This window comes from Lutra lutra, chromosome 11, assembly GCF_902655055.1.
Source record: "Lutra lutra chromosome 11, mLutLut1.2, whole genome shotgun sequence".
NCBI classification, from domain to species: Eukaryota; Metazoa; Chordata; class Mammalia; order Carnivora; family Mustelidae; genus Lutra; species Lutra lutra.
The window spans coordinates 96,039,946-96,056,762 of NC_062288.1; the positions used below are offsets into that span (position 1 = coordinate 96,039,946).

Genomic DNA, 16,817 nt, shown 5'->3' on the forward strand with positions numbered 1-16,817 from the left:
GTAAATATAAGCATAATTTTTCAGCAAATAAGTATTACCTAATTTGGCTTGAAGCCTCTAACGAGGATCCTTAACAGTCCCTTATTAAATAAAGTAGTGCTTAAGTTAAGAACACAAGTACCACCCTAATCTTCTCCTGGCAGTATAGCAGACAACGTAATCCGGAGTGAGGAGGTGTCCCACCAGATGCTAATTATGATTTAGTTTCTATCGTATCCTTGGGAATCTTCATTTGGGCTTAACAAAGTACCAGAGACTGGGTGATTTAAACAGCAGATGTTTTGTTGCAATTCCAAGATCATCAGGGTGCCAGCATGGTTGGTTTCTTGTAAGGCTTGTGAGGCCTGTGTTCCTGGCTTGTAAGTGGCCACCATCTCGCTGTGTGCTCACGTGATGATCTATTTTTGCTGGCAGAGAGTGAGTGAGCTCTCTGGTGTCTCTCTTAAGGACAGTAATCCTGTTGTCAGGGCCCCACCCTTATGACCTCATTTCACTTTATCGTCTTAAAGTTCCTATCTCAAAATGTGGTCACATTGGGGAATAGGGTTTCTATATGTGCATTTTGAGTGGACACAGTTTGGTCTGTAGCATCAGCCTTATAAGACAAAAGGGAATTCCTCAAGTGACAAGTTCTAAACTAAGCTGAAACTAGAGCAGTAAGTGGGCAACGCACTGAAGAAAGGGCATTCCCTGATGACATGTTAATCTTGACTGTGGTTTGGACATAAAAACAAAGGGTATGTGTCAAAGGTGTGGCTCAAGCAGTCTTGGAATTAGAAGAGCATTTCTCTTAAAATGAGCAGGCAGTGATGTCTTATCACTACCTCTCTTTGACAACTTACTCGTGCTGAGGCTTTAGCAAGCATAGTTGGGAAGGAAAAAAAAAGTATTAAGATGGAAATGAAGAAATTACACATGCTGTGATTACATAGAAACCAGAAAAGAATCTGTAGATGAATAATTAGAAGTTGCTGGAGATAAGATCAGTATACAAAAGTCAATTGCAAACAACAGCAAAGATGCCCTTATACAAGAGGATCAGAAAATGAAAGGAGTCTTCCAAGTGTGTGGTTTCTATGGAGAACATAAAACCTTATTGAAATACATTCAAAGACTAAATGTATCGGTAAACCATGTTTATTGTAAGCATCAATAATGTAAAGATACCAACTGTCCCCAAATTGATGTTACAGATCAAATAAAAATTCCCAGAAGTTTTGGGCAACTGGACAAGTTGATTCTAAAAATGCATTGATAATCAAAGGTCCAAGATCAGACAACATACTCCTGAAGAGGAAGAATGAGATAGGGGACTTGCTTTGTCCGTTGGCAAGACTTTTCTTTTAATTAAAGCTGCGCTGATAATAGAACTGTACTGTGGATGCAGGAATAAACAGAACAGTGGTATAGAATAGAGAACCCAGAAGCAGACCATGTATAGGTGGACATGATAAATGATAAAAGTGGCATAGATCAGTGGGTAAAATAGAGATTTTTATTCAATAAAGTGTGCTAGGGAGATTTGTTATTCATACAGAAAAAAAATGAAATCAGATCTCTACCTTACACCTTACGCAAAGATCAATTCTTGGTTATTTAAAGACTTGTGAAAGGCAAAACATTAAAAATTTTGGAAGAAAATATGAGACAGTGTCTTTATGCTCTGGTGGCGTGGAAGTCTCTTTTTAAAACAAATGTAGGGGTGCCTGGGCAGCTCAGTGGGTTAAAGTCTCTGCCTTCAGCTCAGGTCATGATCCTAGGGTCCTGTGATGGAGCCGCATTGGGCTGTCTGCTCAGCAGGGAGCCTGCTTCCCCCTCTCTCTCTGCCCGCCTCTGCCTACTTGTCATCTCTGTCAAATAAAATGTAAAAAAGAGGGATACATTTAACTATTAAAAGTAACCTTTTTAAAATCAGAAGTCACCATAAAGAAAGCAAAATGACAAGTCACAAGCTGGGAGAGAAGATATTTGCAATAGTATAACTGAAATACAGGCTAGAGTAAATAAAGGATTACAAAGCAATAAAAATACAATCTAGAATATATGAAGGGCTGCAAAGCAAAGAGGAAATAACAGCTTAGTAGAAAAATGGGGAAAGACATAGACACTGAAATATAAATGATCTGTGGAAAAGTAGTTGACTTCATTAATAATCAAGGAAATGCAAACCAAAAACTGCAATGAGATTTCATTTTAAGCCCTCCACACTAGCAAATTCCGACACATTTGATAGAATGAAGTGTGAAGGAGGATTCTTTACACCAGTGGAAATTACGCACTGGTGGGAGGGTGTAAACGGGCACCTCCTTTTGAGAAACATGTCAGCATGAACTGGTGTTGAAATTTCATCTAGTTATTCCATCTTGAAGGTACACCCTTATAGGAAGTTTTGCCCATGTGGCCCAAGAAACATGTACAAGAGTGTTCTTAGCAATAATGTACATAATAGCACAACCAACAACCCAAGGAAACTACCTAAAGGTTCATCAGCAGAGAATGAGTAAATAAATGTTCACACCATGGCCTACAGCTGTGTAAATGTATTACAACCATTCCAGAAACAGTAATTTTTAGAAACATAATAATGAGTCAATATCAGTTAAAAAATGAATCTGAAACTTGGGTTAAAAACAAAAATCAAGCTTCCTTTAGAAAATTTTTTATTCAGGGTATCTGGGTAGCTCAGTCCACTAAATGTCTGACTCTTGATTTTGGCTCCGGTCTTGATCCCCGGGTTGTGAGATGGAGCCCCACCTGGCATTGGGCTTCACGCTCAGCAGGGAGTCTGCTTGAGATTCTCTCCCTCTCCCCCCGCCGTCCCCCCACCTCCATGCGTGTACTCTCTCAAATAAATCTTTTTTAAAAAAAGACAATTTGTTTATTCAGTATATATTTATTGCGGTTCTGCTGTGTGCTAAAGTCTGAGCCTAGGACCTGAGTGTTTAATGAGTAAAACATCCAAAAGGGGCATTATTAATTAGTTGGCATGACAGGCTGAGCAGGGAGCCTGATGTGGGGCTCGATCCCGGGACCCTGGGATCATGACCTGAGCCGAAGACAGATGCTTAACTGACTAAGCCACTCAGGTGCCCCGATCCTTCTTTTTGTAGGAAATTTGTATTGCAATGAGAAAGGTTGTCTGAAAATAACCCTCCTTCAAACTCAGTTGTCTGGAGAAAACACTAGCTGGGAAAAGAGAGCTTCCTTCACTTCCCCTGCCAGGAAGTGCTCACATAAGCTCAGTTACCACAGAACTGTTGACTCTAATACCAGTGGGAACTATAACATCCTGTGGGTTCCAAGGTCCCCACGTATTGGTCATCTGGTCTTCTCAGACAACTCCTATAATAGCTGGCTTCCCAAATTCGTGTTTTCTGGCACCTAAGACTGTCGTACTACTGACAAAGTTGCTTTCATGCTTTTATTAAAGGAAGTGAGAACGATAGGAAGGGTGAGGCACTTCCATTGGCATACAGAACTGCACTGCTCGCCGAACAGTGCTCTGGTCCCCCGTGTGGAGAGTCCTGCTTTTATTCCTGTTGTTGATACGAGTTTTCTCTTACTCCAATAAAGCCTGTTCTTAACTCAGACTATATGATATGGTAAAATTTATCTTGAATCCTGGTGCATGCAAGAGGACATGCAGAAGAGATTCTTAGTATATAGTATAAGGAGTTTACATTTTGTAGCTGCACTACAACGCCGTCGAAATGTTTTAAGTAGTGGAGTTAAGTGATCATTCTTGTGATTGTATGGCAAATGTATTACAGAAAAGAAGATTAGAAGTAGAGAATGAGTTTGGGGGCTGTTGAGAAGTTCAGATGAGAGGCCATGGTAACTTGGACCAGTATGAAGGTAATGAAAATGGAAAGTTCAGGATACGTTTTGTGACAAAAATGGAGAAGTCATTGATAAATCGATGTGGGATTATAGGAAAGACAGAATCAAGTTAATTCTTAGGTGGTGCTTGATTTGAGCACCTGCATAGATGATGTTGCCATTTGCTGAAATAAGGAAGATTGGGGGAAAGAGTTCTTTTAAAGTGAGATTAGGGGTGCTTGGGTGGTCAGTCATTAAACGTCTGCCTTTGGCTCAGACCATGATCCCAGGGTGCTGGGATCAAACCCCGCATCGGGCTCTCTGCTTGGCAGGGAGTCTGCTTCTCCCTCTTCCACTCCCCCTGCTTGTGTTCCCTCTCTCACTGTATCTTTCTCTGTCAAATAAATACAATCTTTTAAAAAAATAAAATGAGAGAATAAATGGAAAGTTTTGTTTTGAACATGTTAAATTTGAGATGTCCATGATAGAGCCAAGTAAAGAAGTTACATAGGTAGGTGGATATGGGAGCTCTGAAGAGTAGTATGACATGAAAGTGTGCATTTTGGGCTTACCAACATAGGATGATTTAAAATAATGAAAATAATATGTATTAAAAACTTACTGGTGGGAGTTGCAGTATGAAAATGGTATTATAGGTTAAATGAGTTTCTTTTTCCTTTTGGAAATAACCCCAGAACCCCAAGGAGAATGCGAAACAGAGATGTGTGTTATATCTTTTTTGAAATGTAACAACTAAAACTTCAAAAATAGGTGGAAGGACTGTGCATTGTTCAGAGTCCAGTCAGGAAAGAGGAAGCCAGTACAGGTATTTCAGACAGAGGGGATTTAATGGAGAGAATTATTTACAAAAATGTGGGAAGAGGGAAAGAGAGAAGGAAGGGTAGTGTCAGAGTCAGAAACTGATACCATCTCTGGGCCGGCACCGTTGAGCGTGCACCTGTTGCTGCATTGCTGGGGGTGTGGTTACAGTTGTTTCTGGTGTGCTGAAGGGGCTTTGCCTTGGCCAGGCTGGCTAACACTGTATAGATGATTTTATCCTGGTTCATGGGGTCTACAGTCATCATTCTTAACCTAGTCAAAGGAACTTCCACCAAGGGATACCCTGTTGGAGTGAGAGGCCGGATTTTTCTTTTTCCTCCTGCTCACCCGCCAGTTTTCATACTGACAGAGTACCAACAGCAAAGCATCTGGAAAGGGCGTCTGGGAAATGATTTTTAGAATCCCAGACCCCACTGTATGGGGCAGAGTACAGGTGGGGGTTGTGGGTTTAAGGGGGAAAATAACTAGAATAGGCTATGGAAAGCAGTGGTGGTCAAATTGAGGTTGGCTGTGGGTTGGGGATTTGATTTTACCCTGTTGACAGCTAGCCCGTCACTGTTTCGTGGAAGCTGGCAAAAGATACGAAACCTCTGGATCGGAGAAAAGTGTCGGGTTATCAGCAGCACAGGAAGCAGCGTGAACACCAGCATGTTTCTGTCAGTTCCCTCTGTCCCAAGAGTCCCCAAGGGCAACGCACAGGGCCCAGGTGGAGTTTATTATAGAGAGAGACACTGAGCCTGGAGAACATGCAGCTTTTATAGCAAGCAGGAAACAAGCCTGCTCCTTGTCCTGGAGGGGCTCATTACCTCCTCCTTTCTGGTTGCTCACTGCACAATGGCTCCAGTCAAGGGTGGCCAGGCCCTCGTATACTTAGCACATCCAGCAAGGTGTGTGTAGGAGCTGAGAAATCCTGGAGGAATGTCCCTGTCCCCAGTGTCTGTAGGAAAAGACTGGATGAACATTTTTGGGTACCATTATGGCAGGATGGGGCGTCAAGCTGGTGTGTTAGCGTGGTAGCTTGTTATTGAAAGCATCTGGATAATAGACTCTTGTTCTGTTTTTGTAAAACAAAGTTTTATCAGTTTGGGGGATGGAACTGAAGGTGTAAATGAGGCCTATGTTCACTTGGGGTGGGCCGTACGCTGCAGTGTTCCGTAGCGGGGTTGTATGCAGTGTAAGACCAAGGTTGGTAAGGTGCGCTCTCCCAGATGAGGCGCGTAGGGAACGTCCACGTGCACACGTGGTGTGAGGGAGGCCTTCAGACCAGTCCTGTTTACTCAGACTTAGAATTGCTGTTGCCTCACCTCCGGGTGAGGATTTTAAGGGACCCAGAAGCCTGCACTCCACTTATCGTTGTAGGTGGTCTCTGCTATATACACCCAGCTCTGCTGGTTTCCTTCTATATTCTGCAAATTAGTGAGCCTCAGTTGATGGAAAGGGCTATTATTTGTGACTTGTCTTGCTGTCAGTCTGAGTGTCCTGCTGGTGCTTATCAACTCAGTTGTCATGCTAGTGTCAGAGCAGGAATGAGGCGAAGACCTGGACCGTGATACCTCAGTCCCTGCAGAGAAAGTGCCAGAATAATGAAGGGTAGGAAGATGATAGTGCACTGTCTTGTTAGTCTGCTGGCCTGTGTTTTGAGGCTTATTCTCTCAGCGCACTCTCTTTGGGGTCTCCCAACTGAAAAATCTCAGCGACTGTCAGGAGGTCCCCTCTACATAGCTCTCTAGTTTCTGGGTGGTATGGCGATGTGGTGCCCCACTGGTCCGAGCCCTGGGGCACTGCACTAGCTGTTTATGGTTTCCCTATCCTCTGCTCACACTTTTGTAAATAATTCCACTTTAACACCTTTCTGGCATTACCCAGTTTGTACCAGTTGCTTCCTGTGGATGCCCTGACTGATACGCTTCCTTTGGTCTTTTACTCAGAAGAATGGTCGAGAGCAAGAGCGTGATCTCTCAGTAGTCGTTCTAGATGTCTTCAGCCTGGGATGAAAGACGCAAGGATCCAGCACCTTGGCTCTGGCATTGATCCCTAACAAACCGTGTTTAAAGATGCACATTTTGTAGAGTTGGACTTGAGTATATGTGGCTGTTTTAGTGGAGGATGGTGAACGTACATTTTGGAAGCAGACATTACTAATGCTATGATATTAGTTATCGTATGATAGTTGTAGTGTTTATGTTAAAAAATGGGAATGGGGGCCCCTGGGTGGCTCAGTGGGTTAAGCCTCTGCCTTCGGCTCCAGCCATGATCTCAGAGTCCTGGGATCGAGCCCCACATCGAGCTCTCTGCTCAGCAGGGAGCCTGTTTCCCCCTGTCTCTTTGCCTGCCTCTCTGCCTACTTGTGCTCTCTCTTTCTGTCAAATAAATAAATAAAATCTTTAAAAAATTTTAAAAAAAGTGGGAATGGTGTAACTATGGGCTCATAATTCTTATCAGTGGTACCTGATGGAGTAGTAGCAATGATAATGCTGATAACCAACAATGTCTTTTTTCCCCCAATGATCTCTTATTTTTTATTTTTTCTCATTTAACAAATATTTATTTATTTATTTGTTAAAATTTTAAAAATGATGTTATGTTAGTCACCATACAGTACATCATTAGTTTTTGGTGTAGTGTTCCATGATTCCAACGATGTCTTTTAAACTCTGAAATTGAACTCTCACCACCCGCTACTACATTGTTCATGGAAACACTGTCCTGGGAAAGAATCAAAACTGCGAAAGAAAAATTATAGTTAACCCTAGACTGCTCAGTAACGACTTCTAAAAAGGTAAACGTTGTAATTTTGGAAGGGGTAAAAATAATAAGACTTGTAAAGCAGGATGATTAGCCATACATGGTACATGAAATGAATTCTGATATGTTACATATTCTAAAGTTTCTTCTCACTGGATAATTCTAATCCCTGGGTAGAGGAATCTTATTAGCTTGTTGCTTCTTATGAGAGGATGTAGAAGGTGTTACGAGAACAGAAATGTGCATCTATAGATTTGAAGCCATGAGAAAAAACTGAACAGCGTCAGGGGTGGATTGTGGGACCAGCGCTACAACTGGGCTAAGGTCCTGTTAAAGGACTGCCAGAGACAGCTGGGAACTGCCTTACTGTAATTCTGGAGCACAGAGCTCAGGAGCATTTGGCCAGGTTGCAAAGTTAGCCCGAGAAGGCTGAGGGTGATGAAGGAGGGCCGTGCTCATGGCCGAGTATTCTCGGTAATGCCCCGTAACCATATCGTACGCTGCAGAATGCCAAGCCTGATGAGGGTCACTTGGCCGTGTGGCGGGCGTCTAGAAGAGACTCTGTGTTGTTTGTGCAGATTTGTCATCTGCTACCGTGGGAGGTGCTTTTGAGGGGATCCGAAAGTCTATCCTTCTGTTATTTGGATGGTGTTGCTAAACTCTCTGCTTTGTGTCTTGGTGGCCTTGATTTCTCTCTCCATCCTTCAGATCAATGTTTTCAAACCGTATTTATTACAACTCATGCGTAGATTGTAAAATCAAGTTTGTGGTAGGCAAGCAGCAATGAAAGAAATAGAAAGGATAGAAAATATCAGACTGCCACACATCTAGAAAGGGGAAATAATTGTTTTGTGACCTCCTTTGTGTTCCCAGAATAATATGTATATATGGTGATATACATATAAAACGCTATAAAGATTATTACTGTTGGCCATGGTCAAAATTTGTTAAGGCATTGTTTTACATAAATCAGGTTTCTTTGGTTGAAGAGACTGTGTATGATTTCTGTAAGCTTGAACTACTGTTGACATATTGATACAGTGGTCATGCACTCTGAAAATCTACATTTTATTTATTTATTTTTAAATATTTTATTTACTTATTTGACACAGAGAGAGAGATCACAAGTAGGCAGAGAGGCAGGCAGAGAGAGAGGGGGAAGCAGGCTCCCTGCTGAGCAGAGAGCTGGATGCAGGGCTCAAGCCCAGGACCCTGGGATCATGACCTGAGCCAAAGAGGCTTAACCCACTGAGCCACCTAGGTGCCCCTGAAAATCTACATTTTAAGTAGCTTATATGCTATAATTCATTATTGTTATTTAAGTAGTCAGGGAGTTAAGACTTCTGGTGATATGGCTTTCTAGGGAAGAACTTGGAGCCCCCTCATGTAAGGTATACACTAAGAGGCACACCTTTTAATTCTAACCCAGGACGTCTGGCGTTGAACTTTCTTTGTTTCATGCACTTAAACCTCCCTCCAGGTGACTTTGATAGTGCCTTCCTCCTTCTGTGTGTGTCCCTAAGTCCTCCTTCCAGGAAGAAGACTTCTCACTCTTCAGAGCGATTCTGTATGACTTCTGGTCATGCACCTTTCTGTCCTGGCTGGCTTGGAACCTCCCTCCCTTTGGAATCATGTGCAAATCCTCACCTTTGTGAATGACATCTCTTCCTTCTTCGTGTGACATTGAATACTACTCCATTTGCATTTTGGCAAAGAGCTGCTGAGTTTAGATCATAGATGGAATGTGACAGTCCCTGTCATCTGTGAAGAGGACAGACTAATCGGAAAGATCCAGAGAGGGTTCACTAAATTGTGCTCTACAACAGACTAAATTGGGCAGAGACAAGAGACAGGTACAGTGAAGCAACAGGTAGAAGTGACAGGTTCACAGAGCGGAGTTTCAAGTCAGCAAGGAGATTGTACATCAAGAGAAAGAACAAGGTCAGGTCTAGCTGACATGTCAGGGCTGGAGAAATGGATGTTCCTGGTTCTGTCTGCCACCGAGTTCATTCTGGGGATGCTGGGGAATGGGTTCATAGTGTTGGCCAATGGCAGCAGCTGGTTCAAAAACAAGACAGTCTCTCTGTCTGACTTCATCATCACTAACCTTGCTCTCTCTAGGATCGTTCTCCTGTGGATTCTCTTGGTTGACGGTGTTTTAATGGTGTTCTCTTCCAAAGTACGTGATGAAGGGATAGTGATGCAAATTATTGATATTTTCTGGACATTCACAAACCACCTGAGCATTTGGCTCATCACCTGTCTCAGTGTCCTCTACTGCCTGAAAATTGCCAGTTTCTCCCATCCTGCATTCCTCTGGCTCAAGTGGAGAGTTTCCAGGGTGGTTGTATGCATGATTTTGGGTGCCCTGTTCTTATCGTGTGTCAGTGCCCTATCTCTGATCCAGGAATTTAAGATCTATTCCGTTCTCAGGGGGATCAATTTCACAGGGAATATGACCGAGCACTTTAGAAAGAAAAGAAATGAATACAAAGTGTTCCATGTTCTTGGGACTCTGTGGAACCTCCCTCCCCTAATTGTGTCTGTGGCCGCGTACTTTCTGCTCATCCTCTCCCTGGGGAGACACATGCAGCAGCTGCAGCAAAGAAGCATCAGCTCCAGAGATCCAAGCACCGAGGCCCACCAGAGAGCCATCAAAATCATCGTCTCCTTCCTCTTTCTCTTCCTGCTTTACTTTTTGGCCTTTCTGATTACATCCTGCAGTTATTTCATACCAGGAACTGAGATGGTCATTATGATCGGAGAAGCAGTTACAATGTTTTATCCTGCTGGCCACTCATTCATTCTCATTCTGGGAAACAACAAGCTGAAGCAGACGTTTGTGGAGATGCTGTGGTGTGAGCCTGGCCTTCGGAAGCCTGGACTCAAGGGACCTTTTGCCCCCTAGAGTGACCGAGGGCACAGACGAGAGCCTGGGAGTCCTTTAGTCTGGCTCAAGGCTAAGGGCTCCTCCTGATCCTTCCGTGGCACCAATTCTGTGACGCCAGGAGGAGAGAGATGCGACTACATTGTGCTGGCCCACTGGGGACATGTCTTTTGGCTTCTCTTTGTGTGGTGTTTTGGAGAGAATGAAACAGTCTCTGGAAAATGTCAGTATAGTAGGAACACTCACTGTATAGATGTAGAGTTGTATTTTAATAGCTATCAACCTAATGAGCTGATTCCTAGCTTTAACTTCAAGTTTATAGGGACAGTGATGAGCTGATGTAACTAGAACAGTGTAATGGCTCTGCGGGAAAGAGAAGAGGCTTTACAGTTCCACAGACTTGGGTTTGAATTCTGGTTCTATTTCCAAGACTTTTGGCCTTTGGTGAGTTACTTTCATTTACTTTCTGATCCTCTCTTCCATCATTTTAAAATGCGGACGGTGACATGGACTTCACGATTCAGGAGGCAGCGTGTCCCAGCGTGCTGTGTAGAGCCCTCGGTGAAGTGGGCACCTGACAGTGAATTGTACAGCAGGAGCAGTTCCCACAGGAGATGAGTTTCCACACATTCTCTGTGCGAGGACAAAAGCAGTGGAATGAGAATCAAGACCCTTGGCCAGCAGGCTCCTGTCCAGTCCAGTGGTGGTGATTTCCCTTCAGGACTCCTGGCATTCCTTTATCGTTTGGCTGAAGTAAATTGCCAAGTAATTTTTAAAGTTTTTTAGATAGGGCAAAAGTCTAAGCAATTTTTCCTTTTTAAACTAACCACGATGCATGTGAGCTTTGAAAACTTGAGAGTTTTATAAAAAAAAAAATATAAGCAGTTTTTATAAATTCAGTACATCATCTTTTAATACAGTTTTGCAGGCATTGATTAATTTCCTATCACTGAACAGCGTCAAGAAGTCAATGAGAAGATTATTACTTACGATCATGAAGAATTCTTACTCATGGGTATATACAGTTAGGTCCCATGGCAAATCTGAATCCAGCTTTCTGTCACTAATGGGGCTGTCAGGTGTAGAGCATTGTGGCTACGAATATGGGCCCTGAAGGCAGACGGCCTGGGTTCTAGCCCCGGCCCGGCCCCTGTGAACTGGGTGACTTGGGGGAAGTTTCTTCACTTCTGTTTCACCGTCTTCATTTGTAAAATGGGATTAGTGATAGTATGTCGTTGATGGGGTTGCTGGAAGGAGTGAGTGAGCTACCAGATGAAAAGTACTTAGAGTCCCAGGGAGAGTAAACAATAGCTATTGTTATTATTTTTATTATTTTTGTGGAATGAGTGATACTTTGATATAGCATTAAGGATCACCATGCTACTTGGCATTTGGTCGTATGAAACCAGAAATTAATTTGGGGCTTGTTCTGGGATTTCTGTATTCATTTTTAAAGTTACAGAAATAAATGTCTTTTGGTTTGCACTGTTTGTTTTCAGATTGATACTTGCTTCTTGAAGCTGCTGTGTCGAAAACCAATGATGTACTACTATATGTTGGCTAATTGAACATAATAAAAAAAAGGAAAATTCTTAATTCTGACATAAAATTATCTTTCAGAAAGGTATCTGTTGAAACTTAAAATAATTGTTTAATATTCATTCATACCTCACTAAACTATAGGGATTCTGAAATGGGTACTTTTGTACTGAATAAAAATCTGTGCTGCTTTCCAGCACAGGGAAGTTTAGCTATGGAAATCCATGCCATCTTGATTGGTTTCTGTTTCATTAACCCTGATCCCCACCGTTGAATTTATTGTCACCCACTCTCGAAGACTTGCTCCTACTTTCATTACACTGAGGACTTGTCTGCTGAGCTCTGACCTTCTGGTTCTTTCGTCCTTAATCTGAATTCCTGATTCTGCTTTCTAGTTTAGGTATGGGTTTTTTCCCCCTTTTTTTAACTGAATGTAACATTTTACTGGAGATTTTGGCTTAGCTGTTTTTTGGTTCTTGGTGCCTTAGGCTAACTTCTCATTATTAGTGTTCTCTGAACTCGAGCTGAGTTCACAGATCCTGATCCTTAATGAGATTGAGCTGTACTTTGAGTGTAGAAGGATCATACATAAAAATAAGTAAACAACAAAACTAAAAAAAAAAACAAAAACCAAAACCCAAAATGCATTCCAATATTTCTCAGTTTCCATGTTCACCAATGCCCTTTGCCTTAAATAATGTCCGTGATATTTCCGAACAGTTGATGAACAGAGCTGTCTAGATCTTGGGATATGTGGAAGACAGAGTCTGATATTCTGTTGATATTCTGCAAGACGTTGTGTTTTAAGAAAGCAAAAATGACATAAAAATCTCTTGAGAACTGCTAATGACAATCGTATGTTACTTTTTGGTGTTTCTACATTTTGCTGGACTAGAAAAATGTATAGCGTAGGGGCTAAGGGTTTTATTTTCTGGAACCTAACACACTGGATTCAAATCCTGACCTCATCACTTCTCAGATGCATGATCTTCAGCAAGTTACTAAACCTCCTCAGACTTCAGTTCCCTTCACTATAAAGAGGTAATTTTATAAAATACCTCACAGGATTGGTGTGCAGATTAAGCAAGACAATGTATGTAAATTATTTTAGCAACTAAAGCATAATAACTATACAACAGATATCAGCTTCTAGCATTTTAGCTTATCAGGGGTTGAGCCCAGAGACTGTGCCTCATGGAGTTCTAGTCTTATGACAGTGTATCTGTGGAGTTTGCTGTTGCTGGTGGTATAAGAGGACATGGTCTAAGTGAAAGCCTGATCCTTCTGGTCCCCACAGGATGGTGGGAGGAAGTAGAGGGAGACAGAAAGGGGATTGCAAGGACGGCAGGTGAGAGTCCAGATTTCCCCTCTCTTTGAGGACTGGTTCAGAGCTCCCAGGCTATGATCAGTGGAAGCAAAACACAGGCACCGACTCAGCCTTGAATGCGGAGCAAGGAGCAACCAAGGGGCAAGGACCTCTCTCTGGAAGTCTGAGGAGACAAGGATGCCGAGGGAGAGGGAGGACAGGACACTTCTCTGACACCACGAGGTAGCAGTAATCTCCACCCCTTTCCCCCTACACACGGACTCTAAGAGGAGAAACATTTCAAGGGGATACTGTCTCAGATTTTAATTTTTAAATCTAAAGAGATTCAAATTTTTTTCTGAAAAAATTCATTATCTCATTGGATTAAATAAATACTTACCCCCAACCAGCAGATAGGGGCTCAGGAGAAAAACTGTACTACCTTTAGACAAAATTAAGAACTTTTTTTTTTTTCCTGCTCTTATGAGTTTGACAATGGACACATTTTATTGATTTCCCTATAATGAAATTGTTAGTGCGACTTGGTAGAGCTGGCCAGATGACCAGAGTGGTATTTCCAGGTTAACTCTGAAAACTATTTTTTCAGAAGCCCATGAGTGGAGTTTCTCTGTGTGGTCTGTCTAGCCTCAATACCCGTCTGTTGCTAAGTAAGGTACTCATGGCCAGAGAGGGAGAATCCTGAACTTTTTGTGGTTGCTCAGGTTTATACCCTTACAGTCCATCTAGCAGATCTCTTTGAGAGACGGATGGGTTCCAGCTAGCGGCTGGATACTGCTGTGTGTTCTAGGCATACATAAATTCTCACACCATTTTTTTTTAAGATTTTATTTATTTGCCAGAGAGAGGGAGAGAGAGAGAGAGAGAGAACACACACAAGCAGGCAGAGGCAGCGAGAGAAGCAGACTCCCTGCCGAGCAAGGAGCCCGATGCGGGACTCGATCCCAGGACCCCGGGATCATGACCTGAGCCAAAGGCAGCAGCTTAAGCAACTGAGCCACCCAGGCGTCCCTCTCACACCATTTTGATTCTGGCTCATCTTGATTCCAGTTCATTCATTTATACCGCAGGCATTTATCTGACCGTCGCTTTGTACCAAGCACTATATTAGATAGCAGTGGCTGTTCTCAAAAAGATCACACCAAGCGGGCAATAAAGACAAACAAGTATTTCATCTCTGCGTCGCTGAAACAAATGCTTCAGATACGATGAAGGGTTCTGGCCCCCGTGATCTTTGTCTCTAGATTCCTTTCGTGACGGCCACAAACGTGCACTGCTCTGTTCTGCTGCTGGGCTCCACCACTGCGTGGCCATAGTTTGTGCAGGCTGCTTTCAGCAGGGCTGGAGCCCTGTGGAGTGCCAAGACAGCTCCAGTCCTCTGAGACAGGAGGCTCGAGGGCCCCTCCTGAACACCCCCCTTACACCCTTTGTTTTTCCTTCACATAGCACCGGAAACACTGAGCTCTGTTGTTTTGTTTGTTTGTTTGTTTCGTCTGTCTCTCCATGTTCTGTGTGTGTTTAAAATTTATTTGAGAGAGAGCGAGCATGAGCGAGAGGGGCAGAAGGAAAGAGAGAGAGAATCCCAGGCAGACTCCATGATGAGCTCAGGGCCAGAGGTGGGGCTTGATCTCACAATCCTGAGATCACCATCGGAGTTGAAAGCAAGAGTTGGGTCCTTAACTGATTGTGCCACCCAGGTGCCCCGTTTCTGTGTGTGTTTTGAAGGCAGGTTGGGCTGTGGGTGTTTCTTCTGTTTTCCCAGTACCTACCACAGTGCCTGGCTTATGGTAACAGTTTATTGAATGAATGACCCGATGAGGGCAACAGTGGAAAGAGCTCAGTCTCAGAGACACCTTACACCTTAGCCACCGATTTCCTATGCTGGCTCACAGCCACTTACTTTCTCTCATCGTCATTCTCCTCACCTGTAATAGGGATAACCATATCTTCCTTTTAGAACTGTTTTAAGGATTACCTGAGTTTCAAGATACCTGGTGCACTGCCGGCAACAGAGGAAGCCCTAAAAACAGCCTAAGAAGTGGAAGTTTCCTTCTTTCTTCCTCCCGAGCAACATTAGTACTCTGTCAAAAACAGCTCACAGTTTGTAATTCCCATTTATTCATGACTGTAATTCCCATTTATTCAAAGCCTTCATCAAATGAGCTAAGTCGTCCTTTTGCTTGGACTATTGGCCCTAAAGTTTTCCCAACAGATCTGCCAGATGAATCTAGAGCTTGGACACCTGACTACAGTATACCTGCCGCCACTGGGTCTTCTTGGGCTCCAGGAAATAGTAAGACTTACACGGCTGTCTTAGGCCTCTGGCACCTGTCTACTTGGGTGGATATGGTTCAGCGACCTAGCTTATGGGCAGGGGAGTGTTAGGCCTTCTTGTTTTGCAGAGTCCTTGCTGCGGCCATAGAGCCAAGGTGCTAGGAGTAGAGATCCACAGCTGTGCAGGGGTGGGACTTGCCTAAAAAGATTCATGTCCCAAAGGTGCCAGTTTCTCTTGTAATAATTTCATAGATATGGCTGCCAAGGTTGAGTCAAAGGAGACACACATCAGGGATGTCTGGGTGGCTTGGTCAGTTAAGCGTCTGCCTTCGGCTCAGGTCATGATCTCAGGATCCTGGGATTGAGCCCCGCATCAGACTCTGCTCAGTAGGGAGCCTGCTGCTCCCTCTCTCTCTGTCCTTCCTGCCTCCCCTGCTCATGCTCTGTGTCTCGCAAAGAAATAAAAATCTTAAAAAAAAAAAAAAAGGCATACACATCAAAAGAGTCACCACACTCAAGGAAGCCCAAAGCAGCGAGTATCCATAAGACTTATATATTTAACCGAAGGTAAATTCTCATGCAGAGGGGGAAAGGGTTTTGTTAATGCTTTTCTCATACTGACCTTTTCATAAATAACATCTGACAGAACCAGTGTGTTCACTGATGACCCTAGGCGACACGATCACATCTTAATTATAGCGCCTCCTGCTACTGAGAGCCCAACAACCTTTATGTCCCATTTTGGATAGGGTCTCTTGCTGCTAGTATGGGGTTCCCCCACCCCTCTTGGAACACTTACTTCTTATATCTTACTCCATATTATTTATTCTATTTCAATGTGATATTTTTAATATTTTAACTTAATTACTTTAACACAGTGATCTATTTTATAAATAATTCAGTGGAAATATGTGCTATGATATAAACTTCCCTTCCCTTGCCTTGCTCATTCACCCTGTGTTTGCCTGGTTAACCCATCTGGGCACGCTTTCGTCATGTGCCTCTTAGTTTTATACAAATGCTTCTGTAAGCCACTGGGTTCCAGCTCAGAGAATCCCTCCAGGTTGCTTTCCTGTCTTAAAGGGCCCCATGAATGTACTCCCTCTTCTGGACCTAGTCTTCATATCTTAGCCTCTTCTGTTCCTCTGTTCTATTTTATCTGTTTGTATTTCTGTTCCCATACAAAGGAACAGGACTTCGTATGCTTTATTTTGATGCTAGTTTGGTAACCTACATGTGACTGCATAGAGGTTTGCACCTTGGGTCTCCCCAACTGCTAGAGTAGATAAGATATGTCATACTCTCACACTCACTCATAGTCTTCAATACTATAATTTGCCTCTTACTGTGCCCTTCCCTGTCTGAGAAATTACAGAGGAATCAGGCAAT

The 16,817-nt window shown here is 43.1% G+C and overlaps 1 protein-coding gene across 1 annotated transcript; it reads left to right on the top strand.

Moving 5' to 3' along the window:
• The first annotated feature begins 8,906 nt into the window (after positions 1-8,906).
• On the top strand, positions 8,907-11,886 carry TAS2R3 (taste 2 receptor member 3). The gene has a single exon (XM_047695225.1). It carries the CDS (start codon positions 9,362-9,364, stop codon positions 10,310-10,312), a length of 951 nt encoding a protein of 316 aa, XP_047551181.1. The 5' UTR covers positions 8,907-9,361; the 3' UTR covers positions 10,313-11,886.
• Positions 11,887-16,817: the final 4,931 nt, after the last annotated feature.

Coding starts and splice junctions, on each gene's coding strand:
- TAS2R3 (XM_047695225.1), top strand. CDS start 9,362: ATGTCAGGGCTGGAGAAATGGATGTTCCTGGTTCTGTCTGCCACCGAG.